Below are 15,628 nucleotides of genomic sequence, written 5' to 3'. Positions count from 1 at the left end.
GCAGCAATAAGTATTAAAATTGCAAGCAGCGAGTTTAGAAATTGATTTAGGTTTAACAGAAGTTGCTCAAGAAATGGCATCCCGTTTCACCTTAAATGCCGAATATTTCATTGAAATTGAATTTTTCAACCTTTCTTGCTGCACGTTGTGCTGAATAAGTCATTTAGAGCCACTTTTCTTTGCAAAACAAATAAGTGATTTGTTAACGAATTTTCGATAAGTACCTTCTTCTTACATGTACCGCAATGTATAACAAGAGATGATTTGAGAAGATTTCCGGTCACAAAACTAAAACGCTAACTTTTGAACTACTTATTGCAAGTTCCAAAAATTCAACAGTGTCGTATGAGACCCTAAATTAAGAAAACTGGGTGACATTTTGTTCACATATAGACAACAATGCACAAGACAGCCATTTTTTCAGTTTTTCATTTTGAATCGATAGGAATATATAAAGGTGGGTCTACGAGCTTTCTGTGAAAAGTTCATTTTTAGACCTTGAATTGGAATTTTAGAGAATTAGCTTAGAATTAGCAAAATCTATTCTATAAATAAATGCAACTAATCCTTATCCCCTCTCTCTCATTCCAGCGGGTGACTCCAACTACGACCACGCTCTAGTGCCGACCGTCGCCGCCGGCAACTCCTCCACCCTGTCCGCACCAATGGACCAACCATCCGCCTTCCGCTCACCAGACTGCACCCAAATGACGCTGACCCCGGCCGGTGCCTTCATGCGCCTAAATGCCTACTCCGCTGCACTTCTGGTTCCCGAGGGCGCCGTCCCCAAGCACCAGAAGCAGAGCGTCGTTCTCTCCGTGGTCAAGGACGACAAGGTGGTGATTGCGGGTGCGCGTGTTACCTTCCTAAGTCCGGTGGTGTTTTGCGGCCCCGTTGACACCAAGGTGCACAAACCGTTCGTGCTGAAGATGCCGCACTGCGCGGAGAATCTGAGCAATTGGCAGTTTTCGTTGTATCACAGCTCGGGGGTTGTTGAGGGACGGTGGAACGAGGTGGTTACGCTGGGGAAAGAGAACATCAATACGCCGGCGTTTGTGCAGATCGATAAGCGGCACGCGTACGTGATGACCGAGGCCTTTGGGAAGTACGTGCTGGTGGGGGAGTCGGCGACGGACATTCAGGAGCGGGTTGCGTGCAAGAAGTTGCGGATGTTTATCTGCGGGCCGGTGACGGTGCCGGAGTTTTCCGACGTGAGCGTGCGGATCTACATCGTGGAGGACAATCCGGGGGCGGAGGAGCGGTGCCGGTACTGCGAGCAGGAGATTGGAGGGGTCGTGCTGGGCAAGAGTTCGGTGCTGTACTTCTCCGACAATAGTCAAGATCTGTGCATAGATATTAGATGCGTTGGCGGGTGGAAGTCGAAGCCGTTCGGCGATCGACAGGTGATACCATTCTCGCACGTGTGGAACAATAGCAACTCGACGCTGCACTGTAGCTTTACGCTGAGCCGGACGGAGCACGACAAGTGCGACTTCAAGATCGACGTGCAAGCGATCCAGGAGAATGCCGCGTTTAGTGTTGCGCCCTCAATGCTCACCATTTCTTCGTTCACTCCACTCTCGAAAGATGGCAGCACCTGCCAGCACTCGTCCAGTTCCTTCGAAACGATGACCATCTGCAGCGTCGGCTCGAATGGGGCGACCTCCGGCGAACACAACGTCATCAACACGGACAAGTTCCGCCTCACCAAACTAGCCAAGAAGAAGCTCTGCAAATGTCTCGATCCGCCCACTCAAAAGGGCAACGACTGGCGCATGCTCGCGGCCCATCTCCACGTGGACCGCTATCTGGCCTATTTCGCAACCAAACCATCGCCCACCGACCAGATCCTGGACCTGTGGGAGTGCCGAAACCGGGATCTGAATGCCGTATGCAGCCTCATCGAGATCTGCCGCAATATGGGCCGTCACGACGCGGTAACCGTACTCCAGGAGATCCAAACCCCATCCTGGCTGTAGATCCGTTCAACCTGCGATCGACACGTGATTGACCGCCGCGACCACACACGCGCTCGCGTAGAAATAGGTCAAACCCCAATCGCTATAAATATTTATAAATCATTATCTCTATCAGAGTTGCGCGCGATTTTCCTTTCCTTTTCAAAAGCCGCGCAGCGGCTAACGAATGCCCAATAGCCAATGTGTTATTATTTAAATTATTGTTTGTGAGCGCGCTCGCGCGCCTTCAAACTTGTTACGCAATGGGCTTCCCAGAATCCCGGGAAGAGGTGATCCCCCTAAAGGGCTTTTGGAAGTAGGAAATTACAGACCCCATTGGGCAAACCGCGCGCAATTTGAATGGGAACGGTAGCTCGCCAACGAGGGCGCGCGCGTAAGCTTGCCAATTGCCCTCGAGACTCTGACCAGATGGACCAAACTGGCCAAGACGGGCCGCATCGAGAAATACAAAGGAAAGGTAACATACACACAAAGTAGCGATAAAACGGCAGCGGCAATTGTGTGTGGAGCAGGCTAATTGAGTATTGATAGCTGAAATTGATTTACCATCACGGCCGCGCGGAGATTTGCCTATTTGACGTTGCGTTGCTGCTGCTGCTGCTGGAAGAGCTGGTTAGAAGGAGTGGGTCAGTGGTTGTCAGAACTGGATTTGGCAAATTTTAATAATTTAGTGAATTTCAAGAATTAACTAAAATAATTTTTTTTGAATATTGAACTTTGGTGCTATCCAAACGGTTTAGTCTTTGCCTATTTTTCTTGGAAAAAATGGTTTATTATTTTTTGATGATTTTGTTTTGTTCACATTTGGGATGTTTTTTGAATTTGTCATACTTTTAGATATGATGAGAATTTCTTCATGTTTCGAAAGTTTTATTGGAGCTTTTATTTTTTATCATGCTATTATCTTTAGTTATTGAATATAAGTTAAATTCTAAATTCAATGTAAATTTTAAAAAGTTATGAAAAATAAATTAAGAAGTTCAATTAAAATACTAATCACGAAAATCATTCATTTTTTTTTTTCTTTCTAAAATATGGCAATATATTTTCAAATATATTTCTAATAATTCCATTTCAAATTGATTCTATTTGTTTGGTTTTCTGATAATCAGGCTGCGTTCATTTTTATTTTTTAAGCTGAGTTATTTTTTAACTTTGACCTTTTCTTTAATTTTGTGTTTTTTTAACTTGTTGACTTTTCTTAATTTTTGATGATTTTTATTAAATTATTAAAGAAGTAAGACACATTAAATATTGTTTAAAAAACATTGAATTTCATTAAATTTCATTAATTTTCATCAATTTTCATTAATTTTCATTTATTTTAATAAAATTTCATTGAATTTCATTAAAATTGTAAATTTTATTGAATTTCTTTCAATTTCAAAGTATTTTTAACATCTGAGAAATTTAAACTCTTTTGGCTAATATTTTTTCAAACTTTATGTTTCTTCACTCTTGGAGGGCCATAAAATAAAAATTATAAATTTTAATAGAAAATCTATGTTTCAATGAAAAATGCCAAGACTAACATTTCCTTATTTGAATTTATTTGAATTTATTTGAATTTATTTGAAAATATTTAAACTTATTTGAATTTATTTGAATTTATTTGAATTTATTTGAATTTATTTGAATTTATTTGAATTTATTTGAATTTATTTGAATTTATTTGAATTTATTTGAATTTATTTGAATTTATTTGAATTTATTTGAATTTATTTGAATTTATTTGAATTTATTTAAATTTATTTAAATTTATTTGAATTTATTTGAATTTATTTGAATTTATTTGAATTTATTTGAATTTGTTTGAATTTATTTGAATTTATTTGAATTTATTTGAATTTATTTGAATTTATTTGAATTTATTTGAATTTATTTGAATTTATTTGAATTTATTTGAATTTATTTGAATTTATTTGAATTTATTTGAATTTATTTGAATTTATTTGAATTTATTTGAATTTATTTGAATTTATTTGAATTTATTTGAATTTATTTGAATTTATTTGAATTTATTTGAATTTATTTGAATTTATTTGAATTTATTTGAATTTATTTGAATTTATTTGAATTTATTTGAATTTATTTGAATTTATATGAATTTATTTGAATTTATTTGAATTTATTTGAAAATATTTAAATTTATTGGTATTTAGGGGAAATCTACCCATTTTAATCCTAATAAGCGGTCGTGTTTGAATGATGCTGGATAATCTAGAGTCTCCCTTGAATTTTACTAAAACCAAGTACACCAACGAGTAGAGCAAGTTTTTGTGAACATTTCTGTTTATTTTCACTTTCACTAAAAGTTATTCTATTTCTTTACCAAGCATTTAACAAAAAAAAATTCCCAAGGGTATTCTAATCGAGGCGAATGCATTGGGCCACGCCCATTTTTCTAATATCGGCTTAGTTCTTTTTTCTTCCAACACTCTGTCGAGTGTTGCCATTTGCGCTGACAGTTCAAACGAACACTCACGAAAAGTGGCATTTATAGGGAAAGTTTCCTGGCATCGCTGGCTGTGCTGCTGGTGGTGTTGACGGCCAGCCTTTGTTCTTTTTTGCCTTCGTCTCTCGCTCGGTTTTCTTCAGCCTTCGATTTGAATGCAAAGTGAAAATTGAAACGTCAAACGACTTGGCGCGTTTGTTTTTTTGATGGCGCTTGCTAATTTATTACATATTTCGGGATTATTCTTCAAGTGAGTGACTAAGTAACGGTCAAAAGAACATGTTGCCGGTAGTTGGAAGCAATTTCATATCTTAAGCGCCGTGAAAAAGTAAGCGAAAGTGAAAAGTTAATTTTGGCGATATTCATTAAGCGTTTGAGGGATTCTCGTGTGTGTCACTGTGTGTGCCAACAAAATGATGAGAAGTGGTCTCGCAAAATACAAATTATGATCAAAAGTGCATTAAATGTGATCTTTTTGGCCAGTTAGTGGCATACATTTGCGTGCTTACTCGAGGCGGTGCTGTTGCTGGTAAGTTTATAGCCCAAATAGTATTTTTGGAGCTTTAATCGAGCATCAAACTCTTCATATGACGAAGATAGGTGTTTGATTGGAAAGGGTAGATTTCCCCTATTTGAATTTATTTGAATTTATTAGAATTTATTTGAATTTATTTGAATTTATTTGAATTTATTTGAATTTATTTGAATTTATTTGAATTTATTTGAATTTATTTGAATTTATTTGAATTTATTTGAATTTATTTGAACTTATTTGAATTTATTTGAATTTATTTGAATTTATTTGAATTTATTTGAATTTATTTGGATTTATTTAAATTTATTTAAATTTATTTGAATTTATTTGAATTTATTTGAATTTATTTGAATTTATTTGAATTTATTTGAATTTATTTGAATTTATTTGAATTTATTTGAATTTATTTGAATTTATTTGGATTTATTTAAATTTATTTGAATTTATTTGAATTTATTTGAATTTATTTGAATTTATTTGAATTTATTTGAATTTATTTGAATTTATTTGAACTTATTTGAATTTATTTGAATTTATTTGAATTTATTTGAATTTATTTGAATTTATTTGAATTTATTTGAATTTATTTGAATTTATTTGAATTTATTTGAATTTATTTGAATTTATTTGAACTTATTTGAATTTATTTGAATTTATTTGAATTTATTTGAATTTATTTGAATTTATTTGAATTTATTTGAATTTATTTGAATTTATTTGAATTTATTTGAATTTATTTGAATTTATTTGAATTTATTTGAACTTATTTGAATTTATTTGAATTTATTTGAATTTATTTGAATTTATTTGGATTTATTTAAATTTATTTAAATTTATTTGAATTTATTTGAATTTATTTGAATTTATTTGAATTTATTTGAATTTATTTGAATTTATTTGAATTTATTTGAATTTATTTGAATTTATTTGAATTTATTTGGATTTATTTAAATTTATTTGAATTTATTTGAATTTATTTGAATTTATTTGAATTTATTTGAATTTATTTGAATTTATTTGAATTTATTTGAACTTATTTGAATTTATTTGAATTTATTTGAATTTATTTGAATTTATTTGAATTTATTTGAATTTATTTGAATTTATTTGGATTTATTTAAATTTATTTAAATTTATTTGAATTTATTTGAATTTATTTGAATTTATTTGAATTTATTTGAATTTATTTGAATTTATTTGAATTTATTTGAATTTATTTGAATTTATTTGGATTTATTTAAATTTATTTGAATTTATTTGAATTTATTTGAATTTATTTGAATTTATTTGAATTTATTTGAATTTATTTGAATTTATTTGAATTTATTTGAACTTATTTGAATTTATTTTAATTTATTTGAATTTATTTGAATTTATTTGAATTTATTTGAATTTAATTTGAATTTATTTGAATTTATTTGAATTTATTTGAATTTATTTGAATTTATTTGAATTTATTTGAATTTATTTGAATTTATTTGAATTTATTTGAATTTATTTGAACTTATTTGAATTTATTTGAATTTATTTGAATTTATTTGAATTTATTTGGATTTATTTAAATTTATTTAAATTTATTTGAATTTATTTGAATTTATTTGAATTTATTTGAATTTATTTGAATTTATTTGAAGTTATTTGAATTTTTTAAATTTATTTGAATTTATTTGAATTTATTTGAATTTATTTGAATTTATTTGAATTTATTTGAATTTATTTGAACTTATTTGAATTTATTTGAATTTATTTGAATTTATTTGAATTTATTTGAATTTATTTGAACTTATTTGATTTTTTTGAATTTATTTGAATTTATTTGAATTTATTTGAATTTATTTGAATTTATTTGAATTTATTTGAATTTATTTGAATTTATTTGAATTTATTTGAATTTATTTGAATTTATTTGAATTTATTTGAATTTATTTGAATTTATTTGAATTTATCTGAATTTATTTGAATTTATTTGAATTTATTTGAATTTATTTGAATTTATTTGAATTTATTTGAATTTATTTGAATTTATTTGAATTTATTTGAATTTATTTGAATTTATTTGAATTTATTTGAATTTATTTGAAATTATTTGAATTTATTTGAATTTTTCTAAATTTATTCGAATTTATTTGAATTTATTTGAATTTATTTAACATTATTTTAATTTATTTTAATTTATTTAAATCGATTTGATTTCTGAACTTATTTGAATTTAATTGAATCGATTTGATTTTTTTGTTCTTTTTTTAATTTTTGAAATTATTTGAATTTCTTAATCCTTGAATTTATTTGAATTCATTTGAATTTCTTGGATTATATTTAAAAAAAATGGAATTGATTTCAATATATTTTAATTTATTTGGTTTGAATTTAATTGTTTTCGAAATATTTTATTAGATTTTTTGGATTTATTCAAACTTATTGGAGTTAATTTGAATTTTGTTTGATTTTTTCAATTTTGAATTAATTCTAATGTATGAGAATTTATCGAAATTGATTTGATTTTTTTTATTTGCTTCGTATTAGGTATTTTAGTTTATTTGATTTCGACATTTCAAATAATTTTAATTTATTTCAATCCGCATGAATTTTGATATAATTGAAATTTATTTGAATTCAATTGGATTTATTTAATTGTTTTTACTTAAGTTTAATTGAATTTCCTTTTAATTTTACAAGAGTAGCCTTGAGCACTATTTCCTAAAGTTTTGCGCATTTTTTTAATATTTCTATTTTTAATTTGTTTAATGTTCTTCAAAACTTCAAAATACTCCTCAGAACTTTGCATTTCTTTGAATTGGATTTTTTGTAATTTTTTTGCACCTATATGAATATTTTCAATCCCTTCATTTTATGGAATTACCGGATTTTTAAAGTTTGTTTAAATACTCTAAATATTATTTCTGGTTGAATCGCAATTTAAAAAAAATCATAATTTCTGTATTTTTCAGGTTTTGTTTTTTTTTAATATTAGAATTTGAAATTTTGTTCCAATAACATGATTTTTTGCGATTTCTTAAGATTATCTCAAACTATTTTAATTGTTTACTAGTTCTTTTAAGTAGCTACAAAATAGTTAGGTTTTTAATAAATTCAATATGTTTTAAAATGAAAATTTAGTAATTTAATTGATTTTTTTTTTTTGAAAATATGATTCCTTAATTTTTTTATTGTATTTAATAAAAAATCCAAATATTTTTATTTTTGAAAATATTTTCAATTTTGGATCAAGAATCTTAAACAAATAGGAAATAAGGCATAACATATTTTATCTATACTTCGATTAAAGTTTGACCACCCCTGATCACCCTCACTGCAGTTTGAGACAATGTGCTATTTCTATTGCAACAGGCATCGGCAGCCGCCCAGACCAGACCAGCGATTGAAACGTCCAACGAGGTTGGCAAATTGGTATAATTTGATTTTTATGACTTTGGCCAACCCTATTTGAGCGATCGTGTGTGTGTGTTTCAGTGTTTTCTAGCTCTCAGCAAGTTTGTAATCTGGATTTATTGCCCAACATTCTCCTAGATATTTTTTTTGTTTTCGCAAATCCCAGCGCGCATACAAAGTTGTATAAATTTGTCTAAAATGATCGGGAAAAAATAACACCACCATAAAACAACAAAATTGGAGAGAATAAAATTCACCAGCGCGAAAAAAAAACGAAAGTAGATAATGAATTTTTAAGACTGAACCCCCCTGTAAATAACGCAGAGAGAAAGGATTCTAAAACGAAACTAAATACATATACTGAGGTGGAGTAAAATTAAAGAAATCAGTAAAACACATAAAATATACCAAAATGAGAAGAAGATGAAAGCTACGCAACTATCCTACTCAACGACGATTGTAAAAAAAAACTCTTTGTAACTCCTAGAAAACGTTGTTTAAATCCTAAAAAAAAAACTGTAATTTTAACGCAACTATACTCGTTTGTTCTTATCGTCACTACCTAATCTTATCTAAGTTTTCTCAACTGTAAATACAAGTTTTTCCCCACTGTTTACGCGTTAAGCTCATTTTTACTTTCCAGGAATTGCAGCAAGTGATACACTTAATATACTTTTAGAATAGTGAGAGATAAATTTAACGTTTTGTTTCAAATCGAAAGAAAGAATTTGAAGATTATTTAAAAAATAATTACCGAACTTACGAAAATGCCTTCTACTTCAAAACTACTAAACTAAATTGTCTATGTGTTATATATTTGGTATAAGTTGAACATAATATTGTTTTCGCTCGAAAGAAGAATAAAAAAAACCTTTATACTTAAGAATTTTACCAGCCCTCGAAAGCCACACAATTTCAAATTGAAATTATTCGTACTATGGTTATGTTAGTTAGGATCCTCCCTGTTTTTTGAGTGTGTTTGTGAATAAAAATAGTTTGAATCGTCCAATTTTTCCACCCCCTTATTAGACTATAATAGAAAAATCAGTGAAGCGAAACAAGAAAACTGGCATCACTGGCTTCCCAAACTTTACGATCAACTACCACTGCCACTAAAATTATCGTACCGATTTTAACCAGTGTGTGTGTCAAATGGCCCCGGCTAGAACAAACAATAATCGAACAATTAGTCAGCTCAGATTATCGCCACGCGTAGTAAATTACGAGCAAACAGCGGAAATCATTTTTTGAAAAAACTACCAATTTCAACCCGGAAACCGCACGGAAAATTAAATCGTAAAACAATGAACTGCTGACCACCCCCGAAATGTTCTTTTTTTTTTCGCTTATTTGATCACCACAAAAACCAGAGCAAATTTTAAAAAGCGGCTGCAAAATGTGCAACGGAAGCACGTGTTTGTGAGAATGTGTGTGTGCGTCTGTGTTTGTTGTCCATAAATTGTGAAATTTATGTTGGCACGCGTTCTGTAAATAATAAGAATAATTTGTGTGCTTGCGAGTGCGAAAGTTTGGATGTGATTTTAATTACTGCTGCCAACAGGAGAGAACAAAAAAAAAGCGCAATTTTAGTTTGTCCCAACCACATTCCCTGCAACATTATTGCAGCGATTCGGGCGCGTTTCGCAAAACTGAACAAAAGAGCAATCTGCAAATCATATTCAATGCAACAGAACAATAGCGAATCGAAACCGCGTAAAAATAACGTGTGAATTTAGTTTCCGGGGTGCAGTGCGGATTGTGACAGTAATTTGTAGTTTAATGTGACTAATGTGAACCACTAGAAATATACAGATATATAGCGGAAGCAAGCAAACAAACAAACAATAGTGATGTGCATTTATGAAACTGCGAAACTATAGAAAGCTATACGTATATGTGCGAAAGCAGCAGTAAGTGTGAGGAAAAAAAATACTACCATATTAAAACAATATACCAGACGAGAGGGAGGAGTGAAGCGAGAGCGAGGGAGAAATGTACATGTGTTTAGAGAGACAGGAAAGGAAGAAAATGTAGATATTTTACATGTGTAATAAATTTATGTTTAGATTGTAAGGTTACAAAATTTATATATTATACACTTATGGAAATATATATTTGTTATAAAATATAACCCGAATTATACAAAATGAAACCAACCTGTAGTTTTAGTGTAGTGGATATGAAAGAAAACCCTTTATTCAGTTTCAGTGTTTCATTATCATTTAAAATATATTCATCTGATTGTGCTTACTATGTTTTATTTTATTTAATATAATTTAAATAATAATTGCAATTAATATATTCAGAGAAATTAAGAAAAAACAAGTTGATGATTTTTAACCAACATTTAAGAATTTTTAAAATCATGGCTTGTAATATTAATATGATTAATTTTCTCTTGTCTTCAACCTTTATTATTCATAGTTTTTTTATATCTTTGAATTTATGTTTAATTTTTTATTTCATTGAGACTAATTTGAAAACAATTTCTTGATTTTTTTTGTTTTTTCAACCCCAAATTAATATGTCTTAAAATTCCTCCGATTTTTGTCTATTTTTGAGATTTCTTAATAGTTTTGAGTTTTTTCTCGAATTTCTTTCATTTTCTTTAAATTTTGTTGCTCAAAAAAATTACATTGAATTTACAAAATAATGGATATTCATATATTTTTTTACGAATTTTCTAAGTTTTTTCAATTTCTAATTTTTTGTTCAATTCCTAGTTTTGATTCGTGGAATTTCGGAAAATTTCTTTGATATTCTGTGTATTTTATAATCTATACACTTCTTTTAGTTTGAATTCTTAGAATTTCTTTGACAAAACTTTTTGTTTTTTTTTCTACATTTTTCAATGATTAAATAGTTTTATTTGTTATTCTCTTTTCAAGTTTTTTGAATATTTTTAGAATTATTTATTTTTGCATGTTATTCTGCCTTTTAAAAGCTTTTTCTTTTTTCTTAAAATTGTCAAAGACTTATTTAAAAATTATATAAAACGAGTTCTTAAATAGTGTTGAACTAATGATACATATATTTTGATTTAAAGAAAGGAAAATAGAGTAAACCTCAAAAATTTGTTAATTTAATTAATTTCAACTATATTGAAAATGTTTCTGTCAACAACAAAAAATATCCAAAACTCGCTGCATTTTTTTTAAGTTCAATTCCATTTATTTTCCAAAATATTAACATGTTTTCAAAAAAAAACAAATCTAAAGGTGCTGTGCATCCTAATTTTATGTTTTATTTTTTATTTTTTGAATTATTTTGAATTTATGTTATTTTTTTGCAAAATTTCAGGAATATATATGATAAATAATTTTCAGTTGCAAAAAATATCTGCAGAGGTTTTCATTTCTATCTGGCTTTTTTTCTAGCTAAATTCTGAAAATTAAAATTAGTTATTCTGAAAAATAAAAACATGAAATGTATTGCGACCTTGCCTCTATAAAATATCTGTTTTATTCAAATTCAATTAAACATATATATTCATGTTTGGAAAATTGTGTCATTTTTATATCAAATAATCCCGAAAAACATTTTTTAATACTACGACTGATTAATGATTAATTTTTTGAATTTCTAAGATTTTGTGAAGTTTGCATAATTTTCTTCCCCGTTGTTAAAAAAAAAAATATTTTAGCTTCATGAACTTTTAAAGAAATTTCCAGGATCTTTTTTTTTTTTTTTTGTTTATATTTATTCCGAATTTAAGACATACATCTTATCTGTTCACGCCGTGACGTAGAATGAAATGCGCTGAGAAACAATTGGTAAACAACGAAAGAAAGAACTAGACGATCAAACTGAATTAATCTAAAAACTAACTATCATTAAAATGCTCTAAACATGCTTTCTTAAATCCTATACTCGAATTTAACAATTGTAGATTAGGCGGCAGTTGATTCCATTCTGCAATACCTCTAACAAAAAAAGAATTGGCATAGTGAGATGATCTAAATCTTGGCAAGATGAATTTTCTTCCTCTTCGGCTTCTCATAGGAGTTATTTTTGAGGTGATGTATGGAGGGGACTAAGTGACAATAAATTTATATAAGAGTAGAACTGATCTAAGCACACCAAAACGAGAAAACGGACAACCAATTAGGATATTCTGTCTGTGAGTCACGCTTGCAAAACGATTTAAACCAAACACAAAACGTACACAACAGTTTAAAGCAACTTTTAATTTATTATAAGCAAAAGTGGACGATTGTTTCAACACAAAGTCACAGGTTATAAAGTGCGGTAAAATTAAAGCTTTAAATAATTTTAGTTTAATCTTAAAGTCGAGATGATTTGCTTTGAGACGAAGGGATCTTAAAGCAGCATAAACTTTTCCACATTGCATCAAAACGAATTCGTCCCACTCGAATTTACTGGTAATTTTCACTCCTAAGCTGATAACTGTATCGTTATAATGAACTAATTGATTATTTAAAAATATGTCGGGTTTAAACACAGGTTTTTTTGTTCTTGAAATACAAATAGCTTGCGTTTTTGATGCATTAAGTTTTAAATTGTTTGAAATAGCCCAATTGGCAACAATGGTCATATTTGTATTTATCATGTTAGATATTTCAAGTTGTGGTTTATTGGTACAGTCAAAATATATCTGTACGTCATCTGCGAACAAGTGAACACCACATCCTTGTAGGTGTGACGGTAGATCATTAATGTATAATGAGAAAAGTAATGGACCAAGAACGGATCCTGTTTCTAGTGTTTTCTTTTTTTAAATTTTTGTATTTATGACATTCTCGTATGTTGTTTATATGTTGATTTTAAAAATGTATGCGTTTGATTTTTTTTTATTTCTAGATTTCTATGGTTTTTCGGTGATTTTTAAAAAAAAATGATAAAAAAAATAGTTCAACAAAAGATTTTTTGGCTATTTTAACATTTTGTGTTTTTTAAGTTCTTTTTTTTGTTATCTTTCAAAGTTTTATAATGGTATCTTTTATGTGTTTTTAATTGTTTTCGTTTTTAAACTGTTCGATTTTTTGTCAAATTTCTTTTTCGGGTCTGGTGGTGTAGTGCGTGGTTGTCTCTCACCCCTGTTGGCATGGGTTTGCATTTTTCGAGACGGGATTAAAATTAAATTAAATGTTATCTGATCTCTGCAACTTCAAGCTAATTTAGAGCAATCCGGATTCGATTAGGGTGGTTAGGGATTCTTATGTAAAATCATCTCGAATACATGAATAATTCAAAGCTAAAATGAACGAACCCTACAATTGTAATTTTTTAGATTGTTTTAATTTTTATTGATGAACTCTTTGATTTATTGAAATAAAAAATATTTTTTTTAATTTGAATTTTAACAAAATCGACGCATTTCTCAGATTCTCAATCAAGTACATTAACTTTTCTGAAGGGGCAATATCGTTTGTTGTGGTTGTTTTTGTTGTTGTTTAATTTGTGTCGCAATCTGTCATAACATCTGGTTTTGGAAGCATGATGTTCTGACCGCGAGTAGTTAAATAAAATTTTGAGTGATTCTTATAAAAAATGTGCTGAAAACAGTAACTTTAGTGAATATTTAATCGGCATGGCTTCCGAGGAGCAGCTGGCCCTTTCTGGGCTAATCAAATCCGTCCACCGCCAGCTGCGAGACTCGGCGAAGGACTCCGATCCGGACCAAGCTTGGCGAAATCACCTACAAAATCAGCATCTTCTGAGCCAGTACGCCGATGCAATGCACAAACTGGCCACAAATTACTGGGACAAAACGATGGAGGTGTCGGCCAAAAAGGATAATAGCCGGATTGAGTGGGTCGTTGGTTCTTGCCGGGATTACTTCTTCCGGAGTTGCTTGTTGAATATGTTCCGGGAAAAGGATGATAAGGTGAGACTATACGAAACTATTACGAAAATCGAGATTTCTAATAATATTTTGTCAATTTTAGGTCATGACAGCAATCGACGAACAATTCTCATACGAACACAAACCATACCAAGTTGAAAAAGTGAAACTTCTCGACGTTGGCAGCTGCTACAATCCGTTTTCAGTCTTTGGAGATTTCGAGGTAACCGCAATCGACATAGCTCCTGCCCAGGAAAGCGTTCGGTACTGTGACTTCCTGGAGGTTCCCCTGAACGACGCATCTTCAACAATTTCGTCAGATTCCATCGAATCCCTGCCCAAATCGTTTTTCGACGCCGTGGTTTTCAGCTTATTGCTAGAATATCTTCCCTCGTCTGATCAGCGTCTTAAATGTTGCAAAAAAGCTTACGACGTGCTTAAACCGGAAGGCGTTTTGCTAATCATTACACCTGATTCACGCCACCAAGGGGCCAACGCAAAGCTGATGAAAAATTGGCGCTACACGCTCGGGTTGATGGGTTTCAGTAGGATAAAAATCGAAAAACTCGAACACGTGACCTGCATGGTGTTTCGAAAGTCGCTCTTCCCCGAGGTTTCCGAGCGGTGGTGTAAAATACACAAAGAAGGCTACATGGAACCGGTGTTGAGCATTCCGCAAGATTTTAATAATCCTGGTATGGAGGTGGACGGTGGCAATTTGGGGACGTTGCGCGAAGAAAGGACCGAGCAAGATATGAGTGAAATTAAGCAGATGTTTGATGGGTTGCCTCTCGGTGACGATGACATGGATGAATAAATTTGTTAACTTGCATAATACCTAATTTAAAAATTGTTCATAAATTCTTATTCCATTGATTTGACATGTATTTGGCTATATAATTTCAATTAATCAAATTTAATATTTTATTGAACTAAAATCCTTTTTGCAACTTTGTTAACGTGTGTTGATTAAAAACAAAGTCTGCGCGTAAAATGGGGTTTAGCGTAATAATTTTTAAAGTCGTTATTTATTTGCTTATTTTTAATTTAATTTAATTTAAGCATTTCTATCTAAATTCGGAAAAAAATATCAAATAGACATAAAAAAATAATTAAAACAATTATATATCTATCAACAGCATTTATGTACCCCTCGATACTCCACCTTTATTGCCCCTTCAGAAACTTTGGTAATGTGGCGTTAGCAGAGACATCAACCAAGACTCTACTCAAGCGTCACCGAGCGCAATATATTTACTTTTACAGGTGTGCACTTTTGGAAACCATTTTTTTTCAAGTTTTTTTTCAAGTAGCTCTCAATATATAATGCCATAAATATCTCGATTTGGTGAAAACCGCCTCAGACAAAAACACTATGCAAGTAAATTATCACTTTTTAAATTTAGAGAATCAAAAATTACTCAAAAAATATTTGGCAGTGCTGCCATTTTTTAAACAATGAT

At 30.3% G+C, this 15,628-nt stretch overlaps 2 protein-coding genes across 3 annotated transcripts in view; both read left to right on the top strand.

Annotated features, from left to right (window-relative positions):
* LOC120419379 (netrin receptor unc-5-like) overlaps positions 1–2,741 on the top strand; it is a 434,660-nt gene extending 431,919 nt beyond the window's left edge. For both annotated transcript variants that reach the window (XM_052708539.1, XM_052708538.1), the window contains exon 12: positions 592–2,741. In XM_052708539.1, coding sequence (XP_052564499.1) covers positions 592–1,979 — 1,388 coding nt within the window. In that variant the 3' untranslated portion in view covers positions 1,980–2,741. The remainder of the gene's footprint in view (positions 1–591) is intronic.
* Positions 2,742–13,787: 11,046 nt separating this feature from the next.
* On the top strand, positions 13,788–15,002 carry LOC120419385 (S-adenosylmethionine sensor upstream of mTORC1). Its single transcript, XM_039582059.2, has 2 exons — positions 13,788–14,207; positions 14,269–15,002. The coding sequence occupies exons 1-2, from the start codon at positions 13,911–13,913 to the stop codon at positions 14,980–14,982; spliced, it is 1,011 nt and encodes a 336-aa protein (XP_039437993.1). The 5' UTR covers positions 13,788–13,910; the 3' UTR covers positions 14,983–15,002.
* The last annotated feature ends 626 nt before the right edge of the window (positions 15,003–15,628 follow it).

This window comes from Culex pipiens, chromosome 2, assembly GCF_016801865.2.
Source record: "Culex pipiens pallens isolate TS chromosome 2, TS_CPP_V2, whole genome shotgun sequence".
In the NCBI taxonomy this organism is placed as follows: Eukaryota; Metazoa; Arthropoda; class Insecta; order Diptera; family Culicidae; genus Culex; species Culex pipiens.
This window is presented reverse-complemented; position numbering and strand designations above follow the sequence as displayed.